This window comes from Ischnura elegans, chromosome 7 (assembly GCF_921293095.1).
Source record: "Ischnura elegans chromosome 7, ioIscEleg1.1, whole genome shotgun sequence".
Taxonomy (NCBI): Eukaryota; Metazoa; Arthropoda; class Insecta; order Odonata; family Coenagrionidae; genus Ischnura; species Ischnura elegans.
In genome coordinates, this window is record NC_060252.1 from 104,499,313 (window position 1) to 104,514,062 (window position 14,750).

General features: G+C 35.5%; 1 protein-coding gene across 9 annotated transcripts in view; it reads right to left on the minus strand.

Annotated features, from left to right (window-relative positions):
• Window positions 1–383: 383 nt before the first annotated feature.
• LOC124162055 (troponin T) overlaps window positions 384–14,750 on the minus strand; it is a 40,462-nt gene continuing 26,095 nt past the window's right edge. For 6 of the 9 annotated variants that reach the window (XM_046538403.1, XM_046538402.1, XM_046538401.1 and 3 more), the window contains 10 exons: window positions 14,397–14,522; window positions 12,646–12,810; window positions 11,245–11,298; window positions 10,371–10,589; window positions 9,278–9,348; window positions 8,652–8,673; window positions 8,464–8,544; window positions 7,435–7,513; window positions 2,864–3,094; window positions 384–623 (listed from right to left, as the gene is read on the minus strand). In XM_046538403.1, coding sequence (XP_046394359.1) covers window positions 2,874–3,094; window positions 7,435–7,513; window positions 8,464–8,544; window positions 8,652–8,673; window positions 9,278–9,348; window positions 10,371–10,589; window positions 11,245–11,298; window positions 12,646–12,807 — 909 coding nt within the window. In that variant the 5' untranslated portion in view covers window positions 12,808–12,810; window positions 14,397–14,522 and the 3' untranslated portion in view covers window positions 384–623; window positions 2,864–2,873. Of the gene's footprint in view, window positions 624–2,863; window positions 3,095–6,168; window positions 6,248–7,434; window positions 7,514–8,463; window positions 8,545–8,651; window positions 8,674–9,277; window positions 9,349–10,370; window positions 10,590–11,244; window positions 11,299–12,645; window positions 12,811–14,396; window positions 14,523–14,750 lie in introns of all 9 variants that reach the window. The other 3 variants (XM_046538396.1, XM_046538395.1, XM_046538394.1) reach the window with 3 other exon arrangements.

Genomic DNA, 14,750 nt, shown 5'->3' on the forward strand with positions numbered 1-14,750 from the left:
ATAAATTACCACCAGCCGCCACTGGGTATAAGTAATTGTGTATTTCCAGGAAAAACTACTTTAACAATTTAATAATAATAATACTGTGGAAGGGCATCTTGAGTAAACAAACAACAGATGGCACTTTTACACAAGTGTATTTCGTATTATACTTACCCGGAGATAGTGTCAATCTCCGGGTCAAATACACGTGAACTCTTTAAGGAGATGTTTCGCCACGAGAGAGGAGGTGTCTCCTTTTTCCCAGCATTTCCTGTCTCCTCTCATCCGGGTGGTAAAGCTCCGACCTTTCTGTCCGATGTTACATGTTGTTGATCCTACTATTCTTGAAGATTTTATATTAATCACGGTTTAGGTTTCAAGGATAAGAATTAAACAACTGGTTTTAGGTGTCAGTCAAATTTGTTTATTCAGTTTGCAGTTTGACATTATTATCTGCCTAAAGAATATTTGACATGCTTGACGTTGCCCGTTGGTGAACTGGCTTGTGGAATACAACATTATTAGCTTACATTTTGAAAAATATATTTAAAGAAACATAAATTATCCGATCGAAGTGCCACAATGTTCAGCAGATTGCAAATGAGAAGAGAAGTAGATGAGGACAGCTGAGGTGCATGGGCCTGAAATTAAACAAGACAATACATTATATCATTCATCAATTCTACTTATATTAAAATTGCAAAGTGAATAATTATTTTGTGTCATCGGAGTATACTGTTGACGACAAGTACTCATGTTTAGCAATAAGAGTAGGACACCATTAAAATCTTATTACGTTTAATGTTCATATACATTAGTTGTAATCATGAAGCGTTTGTTATAACAACAAAATATATGACGCAGAAAAACTATAACACTTAAAAGGTCACATTCGCTAACTATTTTCCCGAAGCTTTCAAAGCACTTTCACAATAACTACATTTAGCGCAAGAACACAAGCCCTACAATTTTAAATATCGATTAATGTTGGCATGTGGCTAGACTGCTAGTTTTTTATATAGTTTCATAAGCAATTTATGATTAACAATGCACAATCAAAATTTTACAACATATTTTAAGTGCATTGTTTCAAGATTTATTTTGCGGGTAAAACGAGTCGCTTTGAAAAATTCGGTTAAGTACTTTGTAAGTCTTCATAATTTTTGAAGTTATGTGAAAATCTTTTTACTTGTGCTGCCCGCATAGAAATCTACTCCATTATAACTATAAATATAACATTTACATCGAGAATTCAGGGCAAGACTCCCATACAAAGAAATGAATGCTCGCTTTTTGAAAGTCGTTTCCGGAGATAGCAAGTAGTTTTCCTAGTAACTAAAATTGGCATTCATATTTTGCGTCACTTGAATTAGTGCCACTTATTGGATTTCAGTCGTAAACATCAATCTTTCCACAAAAATAAAAATTAAAAGGAGAAAATAAATATCTAAGGCAATCGAATCTATGGTTCGGAGTATGCATTTGCCACTTGCCGAAATTGTATTGACGATTTCTTTTTATAATAATTAATAAAAAAATGGATCTTTCATTCCCGCGAAAAACACTTTGCTCTTTGCATCACGGGAAATGTTAAGCATGACGGGGATGATGCGAACAAAATTTACTAACTTTTGACTAACTTTGTGGTATTCCATTACAATATTTCCTGGATATCTCACAATTACTTATACCACTTATTTTTTACAGAGCGCGACCCGGGTTTCACTGAATTATCATCATCTTCAGCCGCATATTATCATTTGTTTACCTTTATTAGCCTTAATTATGATTATTTTACCTAGTTACTTGATTTTGCTAAACACTTAACATGCAACTTTCATAGGAGCGATTTTAAAATGAATATTTTAAAGTTTTGCAATGACCGCCGTGAACTGGACTCTAGGGAGCAGTTAGAGATTTTAAAAATTATTGAAAGTCAGAACAGTACCTAATCATATAAATGAACATCTCTACCCATCCTTTTCCCCTATTCTGGCGTCCGTTTTGAAATTCATCAAGTAACGAAGTAACAATAATAAGATAAACAAATCATAATTTGCGCCTGAAGATGATGATAATTCATTGGAACCCGGGTCGCGCTCTGATAAAAATAAGAGGTATAAGTAATAGGGTAGTTTCCTTCATCAAAGAAAACGAAAGGCATTGTTTGCGATTCGTTACCCACCATTAGTGTATTCATAATATACAAATTTTTGGTTTTAGAAATCCCAGTTTAGACGAATGGCAATGGTCAATTTTAACCTCATTTTAAAAAGGCCACATTGGCGCCCATGCGATGCCACTCCACGTGACGTCACAGGGACCTAGATTCTATACGAGTAGTCAGGAGTTTTACAACGTCTGAGATTAACATGACGTACAGAGGTCAGGGAAATATTTCTTGTTAATCACATATTAAAATTGCATAAGTTCGAAATAGTTCCTTCTTTTGACAGGGTATAAATAATCCTTATTTAAGTCAGGCGCTACCAGCTAGCAGGGTACTCTGCTACATGCTAGCAACCTGCATCGTATCAGCGCTCAAAGTCTCGCCCCAAGGTCAACTCGCACGACGACAGGGGGAACCAGAATGACGTCACACGGGGTTTTCCCAGCATTCATACTTAGCCGTCGCGTTTTCGCGCGCTTGAAAATTTTCACTTCTCTTTTAATCGCGAAAAATAGATATCGTCATTCGAAAATCTAAGAGCGTGAAATGCGAACTCCAGGAATAATAATCTTTCGATTTTGGCTATAAAAAATAAAAGGAAACCACCCTATTGTCTGATATCCAGGAAAACTCATCATATTGTCATTTCTCGTTGCTCAATCTAATTGTCCCTCAAGCGACATGGCTGGCGTTGAATGGGACGTCCCCCACCTCTTTTGCTTTATTCCTCCTCCTCTTCCTCCTCCTCTTCTTCCTCCTCCTCTTCCTCCTCCTCTTCCTCGACCTCCTCCTCCTCCTCCTCGGGCTCTGGCTCCGGGGGTTCGAACGTGGGCTCGTCCAGGTCGTCGTCCACGCCTCCGGCCTTGGGCTCATCCTCCTCGGGAGTCTCGGGGTCGTTCTTCTTCTTGCCTGGGCGCTCGCCGAACCACTTGGGCAGCTTGGCTGCCGGTTGCCGAATCAACACATCAGTATCACATTGCACAACGACAACAACAACAACTTGCTTGGCAACTATTTTTTAAAAATTATTCCTCTTTTTTGGGATGCAAAAATTTTCTTATCTTATTCATGGTGAAACAAAACCCAGTTCTATTCCGCGAACTTTTATTTTAACTGTATACTAGTTTCGACGTTTACACAGTCATTATCGATAATGTAACGATAATGACGATCATTAACGATAATGACGGTGTAAACGTGGAAACTAGTATACAGTAAAAATAATAGTTTGTGGAATAGTACTGGGTTTTGTTTCACCATGAACATTTCACCGTTCCACTAAGTAACACCCAAATCAGTTGATTATATTTCTCATCTTAGTTCAACTTTTGCGAAACGAAACTAATTTGTTTCAGTTTCTTCAGTATATATCGTCGGCTAAGTACTAACTACACGTATCACAAAAATAGCAACTTTTCAGGAGAGCAAAAAAACGATTGATTTTTTTCACTTGTACACTGGAACTAAAAACCAAAAGTTCATAAAACTGAAAAAGAAGCATTCATTTGCAAATGAAGAGTTGTTTTTTCTTGTATTTTATTATTTTAAATGTTATTACACTTCGTTTAAGATCTTCGTCTCAAACTAGCCGAATTTGACGTACGTGTTGTCAGAACTTAGCCATCGATATATATTAAACATTCTGAAGGATTTAGTATTTCTTTTGGTCGGTAGTGATTTAGATAAAGAAATTCAGCAATTTATAAATTACATTTTCATCAAAATTGGAATGAAAACAAAATAGTGACATTTTTTTGCATCATTCTGACTTTTTTTTAATGCAAGCAGTTGCTTGTCTCAGTTCAACTTTAATTAAATGAAGATAACTTTGTTTTTAATTCTTCATTACCTATATATTGGGCTCTATAAACAATAAATTAAATTTAGTTCGGAAGTGATTTAGAAAAACAAATTCAAAAATTTTTTAAATACTTCTTCATCAAAATTGGAATAAAAGCATATTTTAAAAATCATTCAAACTAAGGTGAAATATTGAAAATTTGTGCCAAGAATGTAGACAAAATAAAAATAATCAATTTGAAACTCATTTTCTGTGGGAGGATTGTACCACGGTTTTCATAGAATGTTAGAAATATTTTGTAACATTTGGTGGAATATATTTGTGATCTTTGTCACCTTGCCATACTCCCTTTTCTTGATATTAATTTTTTGCCCATCCGTAATTTGTGTCTTACCCAAATCGTTAACTGAAATATGTTATGGCACATTGTTGTTGAACAGCAAAAGTGACAAGATAGAATTTTTAACACTGATAGTCTTGTGGTACATCTCCTAGCAGAAAATTGGTTTCCAAATAATCTTGAGGGACAAGGATTTCATTGACAATACAGAGAACAAAAATTACACGAAGGAGTAATTATCATAATTTTACAAATTATGTTATAGCAGACACATGGACACACATATATATGGAATGAATATAAATCTCGTTAGGAACAGTGAAGGAAGATGAAGATGTGAGTAAGATAAGACATGTGAGACAGGAAAGTTAAAAATAATGAGTGTTAAGAGCTTGTATCTTGCTTCAAATTTGCACAACTTGGATGTTATCGTACCAACCAAGATTCTCAGGCCAATCATGACAAGTAATAAGCTTCAGCGAACAAAGATATGCGAGGGCATCATTAGCGCGAGAAGCGAAGAAATTTTACATTGAAACCCTATAATTTAATTCGCTGCATGAATTAATACTGGAATAACGTAGTTAATTTTTTATAGTGATTTCCAACGACGTTTATCGACATAAACATTTAATGCTATGGTTTGGTAGCAAATAAATTTATAAGGAATGAAAATTCATAATATTAAGTAGATAAGCCACTTTGTACGAAAGATAAAAAAGTAGGCGAAGCGAGAAACGCTCTGCCAAATAAAAATTAATTCATTTTTTAAAGCAATTTCTATTGAAAAGAAATAATTACACATGAGCTAATTCATTGGAAGCTACTTTAAGAGTTGTTTTGATTCGGTCTAACAAAAGTGGAATGCTTATCTATTGCAATCATTTGAAATTAGTTTTTAACTGCAAGCACATCGTATGTGTACATATGAATTTGATGGTCGATATTGATTGCTTCCATCTTAACAGCAAATTTTAATTTTCGCAATGTGAATGGAACGTGTTAGCGTCAATAAAATTATGTACATGTTGAAGTTTTATCGAAAAAATTTTCCCCAATCTGATCGACTTTAATGGATTAATTTCTCGACAATCGAGGAAATAATAATACTTTTTTTCCTATTCAGAAATTGAACGTAAATTTCTCATCTGATGGGAAAATGAAGGAATTATTTGGCCGCGCATGAAAAAATGAACAATAATTACACGGAATGGATTAAATCTTAATCTGAAACGTCAAGTAACACAAATAGACGATTTCCATATTTTGATCGAAGTTTTCGCACATTCATTGTGATACCACAGTTCAGCAAAATTGAAAAAAAAATTCTGTGTACATTCATACCTCTTATTAATGTTTTCTCGCCGGTGCCGATTATCGTAATTCTTTTGAAATATATTCTTAGGTGTAAAAAGGTTGATTTTTTTGGCATAGTAAGTGAAGAAAAATGCGAAAGTACTTGCTTATTTGTAAAAATAAATTTAGCGCATCAGTGCATTCAGAAAGAAAAGAAAAAAAAACATTTACAAAATAAAAATAAAACTGTGCAATGTTGTTACAAATACTCTACTGCAAATGGTAGTAACAAAAAAAAACAACATATGATAAACGGATGCAAATTAAGTCATGGTGTTAGGCTAAATGCATACGTAGCTGAAGCATCCTTACTTAAGTTGACAAAATAAAAATAAATAAGAATCATATGTTGCCAAAATGATCTTGATGCCTAAGCGGTACACCAACTACTGGAATGCTGCAAACCCATGATAAGAAAGCGCTAAATGTGACAACGCCGCTTTTTTTGCCTCTCTACAGATATGCTTGTTAATTAACTCCAAGAGGTGGTGGTTCAAACGACTGCCGGTGTTGACTTACATTTCTGGCGCTGTTCGAATTGTTCCGACTTTTCACCCCACTGCCTCTCCGAACTCTCTTTGCTTTGTTGTTCTAAACCCTGTGAGGTGCACCCATCACGTTACGGGAAAAAAGTAGGAACGTTAGTCCGATTAATTTGCACACACGTGACTGGGCTCGTGACATGTTCATTTTGGATTGCATTCCTTCACGTCATGAGTCAAAAGTGTTCGGAAGAAGTGAAATCGGGCTTCGCGCACCTTGCCTATCTTTCTTATATAAATTTACTTGATCAAGAAAAAGGGTTGAATTTTGATTTCCGAGGATGATTCATTCGGAATTTTACATTTTTATTGAAAATAAACGATTAATTTATTACCAGACACCCTAGATTTTCTACAATGATAGCTTAGGTAGATTTTCTACAATAGTAGAAGGTATGGATGACTTTCTACAAGTTTGGGATCATAGCTTTTGCAGCCTTGTTTGGCCGAAATCTCTGGACATGAAAGTAATGCTTTCGTTATCAGTCAACCAATATAAAGGCTCTGGTACCGTTTTTGCTGTTATGAAACAAATTATTTATAAGTTATTTACGTATCAAATATCACATTTTCAATATGTTTTAACGCTACATTTTGAATTTATCTGAACTCAGATTTACGCAAAAACTTAAACTCGATAGAATTAACAGCACGTTTGCAAATGTGAATTCTACACTATTCAATGTATAGTATTTCATCGTAAGTAATATGATAGTTTGACTTGGTAATTAAAAGTTCAAATCCTTTGTAGGAGAATATGGTGACTCGTACTCGCTTTAGGATGGTAAAAGATTTAAGATGTGTGATTTTCCCTCAATACGACGACCTTAATCTTTCCCTAAGCGGTGGGTTCTCAGCTGTCAAAATATTACTTTGTAGGAGCACATAAGCCCAACTGTACCATCTTCCTCTACTTGTCTCCAGCAAGGAATGCAAAGCAGAATATCTCCGATGTGACTTTTATTTTTGGAAAGGGACGCATAACATAGACATTCGGGCTTTTATACACGTTGAAGGAGATAGGGGAAATTTCGGACGGCTAGTACAAGTAGGGACGGGGGGAAGCCTAGGGGAAGTATTCAGTGGACTTGAAGGAACTTGGGGATTCATCGTTGCACTGGGGAATGCAGGGGCACAGAAGTGATGATAACACAATTGTAAATTGATGAGGGGAAATCGACAGGAACAACACAACGGGGGTGAGTGTTACTCCAGAGCAGAAATAATACTTTGATTTACTTACACTTGTTTCTCTTAGTAAACATTTCGTATCTTTCTTTCCATATTTTCTCACTAACTTCTGATGAAAGGGTATCCCAGCCCTGCGAGATCATGAAAGATTTTCACATGGGAGAGAATGGGGAGTAGAAGAAAGGAGAATTTTATAATCACTCGAAGTAATAATCATCAATCATCCTTTGAAAAATTCAAAACTAGATCAGTTAAGAATAATTCTCTTGTGCTACAGCGATTTTTTTCACAGGAAAGGATAAGTAACTTGATAAAAGTTTTTTGGACTTGACAGGATTTTTTTGTCTAAATAGACAAAGAAAACTAGCTAATATGAATCATTCCCCCTGAATTTTGTTCAATGCTTTTTCCATGTTAGGGTACCTCTTCAGTCTACATTTTAATGTTGTAGGTTACACAGCATTGTGGCAAAAAAAGCAAGACAAATGGTGCCAACTTTTCTCCTATCTTTATAAATTTTTTCAACTAGTTCCCTTTTTCAAAGAATGAAATTTTTAAATATTGGAATGGAATTAGCAGTCTCACTTCATAAAATTAACGTCTTGAATGGAATCATTAAATCTATTGCATTTTTCATCAATACTTAAATCAACTTAAAAGATAATATCTGATTGAACATTACTCCATTTAAGTATTTCAAATAAATACTTGATTACCCTCTGAAAAAAATATTTTTTGAACAAACACTATCAATTAATTTTTTCAGCAAATGGAATCATTTTAAAATACAGTTGATTAACGAGGGCTTGCGTGTAAGCAAAATTTACTGCTTTCATTGAGACAGAAAATACCCAGTCCAAGGAAATCAGTTGGATAGAACTGAGTTGAAATAAAAATACAGGTATCACCAACAAATCAATATTTGTTTGACAGTCATAAATAACTAAAATATATTTTCCGTGTATTGCAAGCCGATTTAAGTAAATAGATAGGATTTTATGCGTGTCAAAGTGATTATATAGTAGGTAGCTTTTGAATCTTTACAATATGTATAATGGCTTTGTGGAATGTTGATACGTACGCCCTCAAAGAGCTTCTTCTTGTCACCGTATGACCTCGTGTCCACACGACGTTCATACTTGGAGGCAACCTGGATCATGGGCTGCAAAGAAATATTTCATCATTGACACACCCCATCAATCCACTGAGCACGACCTATAGACATAATCGTATTTGAATTTTCATAGGTAAGAGCAAACAAATACTTACAGGGTACTTGCCAGTCAGAGCTCTGAAATGAGGAAGAGAAAAAAAAGCAATTAGGGCTGTCCTCCATATAATACGGAAAACCTCATCATCATCACTCGACTCTGTTGGTGCCAATTAGATTAATGAAAAATATTCCCGGAAAATTTTGAATTTATGGGAATTCTTATCGAGGAAAAAGAAATTACCCAACTGTATTGTTAAAAATTGCGCTATGAAATATCTTCAAGTTATACATTATTTTATTTATTTCCAATTGCCAAGTAAACAGCACATAACGGCCTTATTCAACGGGGTTTCTGACACCAACAATCCATAATACAAACATCCATGCCCTGGACAGGGGCCACCTACACAGGCGGGACTCGAACCCGAGACCTTCGGGCGGGTAGGTGAGGACTTAATCGCACCGTCACCGAGTCTGGCCAATTAGTACATTAAATATTGAAATATTGATATTAAATATTAAATTAAGAATTTATAAGACCAATTGTTACAAATAAATTGAAATCCTTATTATAGCAAATGAAAATTAAATCGGTGTTCTAGTCATTGATTGAATATCCATTGTAAAATGAGACACCTGGTAATATGTATATCTGACAGTTCATTGAAAATAGGGTACTTACTCAGGGTCCAGACCCTTCTTCAGGGCTTTGTGCCTGAGCTGCTGCTTCTGCCTTTCCTTCAGTTCCTTAAGCTGTAAAGAAAAATACACTACGTTCAGAATTTTTCCCAGAAAACTTAAGTTCCAGCAACAATAATAAGGAATGTGTTTTATTGTGGTAATAAAGTATTGTTGCTTTGAATTGAAGGTAAAATTGAATTATCGTTCGTTTGCTAAAAATATCTAAAATGAGTTTTTGAACTCTTAAATTGATTAACAATTAAACAAAAATATCATCTATCTCTTTTCCCACTGAATTTCCTTCAATTCTAATGTTACATATCTTTAATTTGATTAACTCTGATAGGTATTTAATTGAACATGAGTTACTTTGATTCTTTGGGTAACTTTAGCCTAACATGATATCGAGTGTGGTGGGAAATAATGATGGATAAAACCACTTTTCACATTCACATTAATTGCCACGGGAAATAATTCCCCTGGAGCGGAAATTTAACCATGGATATTTGGCTTTACGGGCCACTGCGTAGTCCACCATGCCATGGGCGTACCCAGCGAGGGGCAGCTGCCCCCCTTGAAGCAAAAATTGCAAAAGTCTTTAAGCAAAAACAGTACTGAATTTAAACGAAAACACTCAACACATTTTCTTTAAACCCATAGAAAATGATATGTATTAGTATAAGATATGAAACTAAAATAAAAATACTTTTTCAAGGAAATAATCTCATAAACTAATGTCACAAATTGGTTTGCCCCCTCCACCTAGACCCTCCCCCCTAGTTATGATCCTGGGTACGCCCTTGCAACACGCTATCCGGATTCCTTGATTCCAATGGCAACTTCTCGTGAACCTCGGTAAAACTTGCCGTGCGAACTTCCAAGGAATGGAATTGTAATTCGATACCTCCACTGCATAAACGCTCAACAATCGCTCAACGAATCAAATCCGCTCATCTAGATAGCCGTTATGGTACTAGATGAGCGGATTTGATTCGGTGGGTGATTTTTGAGAGTTTTTGCACTGGAGGTATCGAATTACATAGTAGTTTTGATTTTCGAATGAGCGCTTGATTTTCGAGGAACCGGGCACTCACATCGTACTCCTGCCTCTTCTGCCTCTCCTCCAGATCGTACTTTTCAGTTTCTAGCTTAACAATGGTGTCCCACAACTCCTGGGCCTTGTTCCTCAACTTCTCAACGCCGAGGTTGTCAATTTCCAGGGGCTTGATACGGAAGCTCAGGGAGATCTTCTTCTCTTCCTCAAGCTGCTCCTTGGTCTTATTCCTCTCAATCTGGGCGGATGACAGGTTGTACTGCGGGCAATGGGGAAAAATCACAACAAATAATTAATCAAATCGCTTAGCAACAACAGTATTCTCTAACATGGAAGTTAAATTCTGAGTCTGAAATATTTCTCTGGATCGTATTAATACTTTTTTATACTCGAGAAACATATGACAATAGGAAATATTTAGTCAAATCGGTTAGCCTCAGCAGTGTTCTGCCACTTGAAATTTAGACAAAGACTCTAAATTTGTCATGGTTTAAGGTATTAATGCATTTGGCTTTACTATAACCCTTTATAAAATATGCGTAAACGTGAGATGACTAGGTCATATTTTCGACTCCTTTTATCAAAAAATTCCGCCAAGGTTTGGAAAAGAATCTAAATGCCTGGAATTATCGAGTCCCACAGATTAATAAATCAATTTTTTTAGAGATGATTGAATTTAAAAAAATGCTCTTGTAAATTTGTAATTTGTAAAGTAATAAAATTGTAATTGTAATTGTAATTGTAATAATTTGTAATTTGTAAAGTAATAAAAAATTTGAATGGTCAATTTATTTTAGGGAAAAAGTAATCAATAGAGAAAACTTTTAAGATTTTTGAAAAAATCACTCTATATATTTTTTCTAATAGAGCATTCTTTTAACATTTGTATAAATTGAAATATATACTATACTTACGGCAGAATCCTTCTTGGTGATGGTGAAGTTTGGACCCTTCTTGTCCTTGTCCTGCTGGTAAAAGAATGTAGACAATAGACAATTAATTTCTATGTTATATATATTGACTTGATTCTAAAATTTCCTTTAGCATAGCAGTGTTTTCTTTGAGTAAAAAAGCATATTTTCCATAAGCAAAACTTCTTAATGTATCACCGTTTTTCTTCAATTGTTAGGAAACTAATGAATAGGAGAAAAATTATAGATGCAAAATAATTTTATTACATTCGGGAAATTAGTGAGGAGGGTCTAAAATAGATAAAACATGATTCTTTGCAACAGTTATGGATCGAAAATAAACTAATATTATTGCTGGGAATATTAAAAAGGCTCTCTTTGCTGCCCATAATGATGAATTGAAATGTAATATCCATGACTGCCATTGTCATAACATGTGGAAATCGTTTCTAAAGCAACTATAATTTTAAGTATTAGTAAGTCCAACAAGGGGGGAATAAAAACCGTGCGTTTGAAAAATACGTGTCCCTTCGGTAGATCCCCACAAAATACCCTCTTTTTCATTTTTATATTGACTTTATTTCTGTTTGTCATTTTCATTATAATGACTTCCACAACGACACAATTCCATAGCATTTGAGATAAATTTAGGATGATCAGGCTTGGTGCATCACTTTGGATCCATTATTTCTCTTGCATCGCATTTATTTTTTTACTTAGAGTGATATTAAATGGAGTAACCTCAGTAAAAGTGATGCCTTTGGGAGCTTCGCAGAAGTGGCGATAAAATGGCTTTTATCAATGGTTTACTTAATAGATTTGTGATTATTTGGAACACGTGATCAGGGGTGACTTCCACTGTAGCGGCTCATTTCCATATTGTCAACGTTACGAGGTCCGACACATTCCTCTTTATCAGGGAATGAGAGATATTTCTACAGTCTTACCCCCTATGAAAAAATTGTATAAACCTGTATAAAATTTGTATACATTCTTATGCATTGTCATGACAATTGTATAAGGATGTATACAAATCAATACATTGTCATGACAATTGTATAAGACTGTATACAAATCAATACATTGTCATGAAAATTGTATAATAATGTATACAAATTTTATACAGGTTTATACAATTTTTCCGTAGGGGACAGCTTTTTCATTCCATGATGATGGAATGTGTCGCCCTCGAAACGTTGGAGAAAATGAACACTTAAAACCCGGTTGGAAACCCAAAAAAATAACGTCAGTAGATTCACCGGGAAAGCACTAGATATTTATTTTACGAAAGTGCTTCGTTTCAATTCTTTATCAGATGGAATTTTTGGAATCGAGCGTTTCGGTCGCCAAAGCGCACTAGCATAGCATTTGTTTTGGTTTTCGGAGTCGGACTCGTCCGCTCACCTTCATGGCCTGCATCATCTGCTGCCTCTTCTTCTCCGCCTCCTCCAAGCGCTTCCTCTTCTCCTCGATCTCCCGCTGCTTCTTCTCCTCAGCCTCGCGCATGCGCCGCTCTTCCTCCTGCTTCTTGCGCTCCGCCATGCGCTTCTCCTCGTCCGCTCGCATCACCTGAACAAAACAAAAGAGAATCGTCAAACATATATACCATTGTTGTCGGGCGTCGCTTTGTGCAAATTTCTCCTGCGGGTGAACCGGAGTTGGAACCCCTTATTCGCCAATTGGCGGTTTGGCGGCGGTTTATAGAACCATTTTCTGGATAGGTTTCTTCTTTCTGATTGAATAATTTTAAAGCTTCATATCCCGTGCATTATGGTTACCTCATTTTTTTCAACAAATCCCGGATTTATTATCGAAGTGACCCATTTATAAAACGTTCGAGCATGATTTCCATGGAATCTGTGGATTATAAGAAGAATTTGGATGAATGTTTTTTGAAAGAGGTGAAATATTCTAGCAGATATTTCACATTGTTGCTTGTACACGGTCAAAAGTATGTGTTATGTGTATGAAAGAGGGTTTCATCGTCCAAAATCGAAGTCAAATTAATTGTTTTTTCCATAAATTTATAAATTTCTTATTAATCATTTCTTTTTGGTGAAAAGTACAAATAAAATTGTATTTGTATTTTTTTGTAAAAATTTAAATTGTATTTTTTGCAGTAATTTTACATATTTCTCAAAAAGTTTATTGTGCGCCGACCAGGGGGTCCAACTACGGTCGCGCCATACCTCTTATTGAAGATGCAAATGGATGCTTTCCATTCATCAACACAAGTCGACTTTTGTGGCTGTTTTGGTGTTCCATTCTGTGTGTGTCGCTGACTGTTGTGACACAAGTCAACAAACGATTACGTGCATGGATTGGAGGGTTATAAACAGTTGCGGCGAGTCAACACTAGTCGACGCGTGAGTCATATGAATGGAAAGCACCCAATGTAGTCAACATTTTTGTCAGGGTTAGGTAATAAGCATTTTAACTGTGTAAGATTTACCCTTTTTAGGTTAGTATATTTTAAAATATTTTAATATATTATATTTCATTTTGACACGAGACTAATGTTCTCCCGGGCCCATTGATGAGTCAACGATGATCCATTAATCCCTCATGTGTTCAAGCTTGCTTATCGTCAAACGTGTAATTTTTTTAGCTTTAATCAATATCCTATCAATTTAAAGCTTCTGCAAGGCTCTTCACAGATTCTTGCCGCGTTCCATCTTAAAGTACCACTTAAATTTTCAAACAAATGATTGGTGCACGTATTTGCTGAGAAGTATACTAGGTACAGGCCCTCTAGTCTTACCCTTAACCCTTCATAACCAAATGTTGCTTCTAAGCAACATAAAAAATGTTTAAACTTTCAGCTCTATTTAGGATATATCTAAACTAAATATTATTTTGTAGTGTAAATTTTAATGACGAAATATTTAGCTGCCAGGATGGTTATCATTTAGTGCGGAATTTTCAAGTTTTCAAAATGAAAAATCTTGAAATTTGATTTCTCCCAGAAAAAGCTCTGGGTTAGAAAAGGTTAATCTAAGGTTTCAATGCATCAGCCGATCATGATGTAGATGCTGCTAAACTCGTATCTTACAAGTGTGTGTGTGTTGTAAGAGTTTCACCGTGAATTAGAGCAGCACTCCATGTGCTCCGAATGCATTGGGTTTCAGTGAGTTCCGCTTCACTCTCGTTCGTACCTTGCGCTTGGCCTGCTTCTCCTTGAGGCGCTTCAGTTCTTCCTCTTCCTTGGCTCGCTGCTTGCGCCATTCCGCGATGTATTCCTTCAGCTGTTCATCAAGATCTGACTTCTTCTGTTCTTGACGCTGTGGGTGGAGTAATTGGAAATCAAGATTAGCCGATGTAGACTGGATGATTCATAAAATCAAACGAAATGTTATGAAAATTCGTTTTCAATTCGGTCATCTTGAAGTGAAAAATGTAGAAAAACAAAAGATCCACTTTGAATATGGAATATTTCAACTTTTTAAATGAATTAATTCTTGGCATTAAGTAAGAAATTTCAGCCTTTGCTTTGTTTTGAATATAGATAG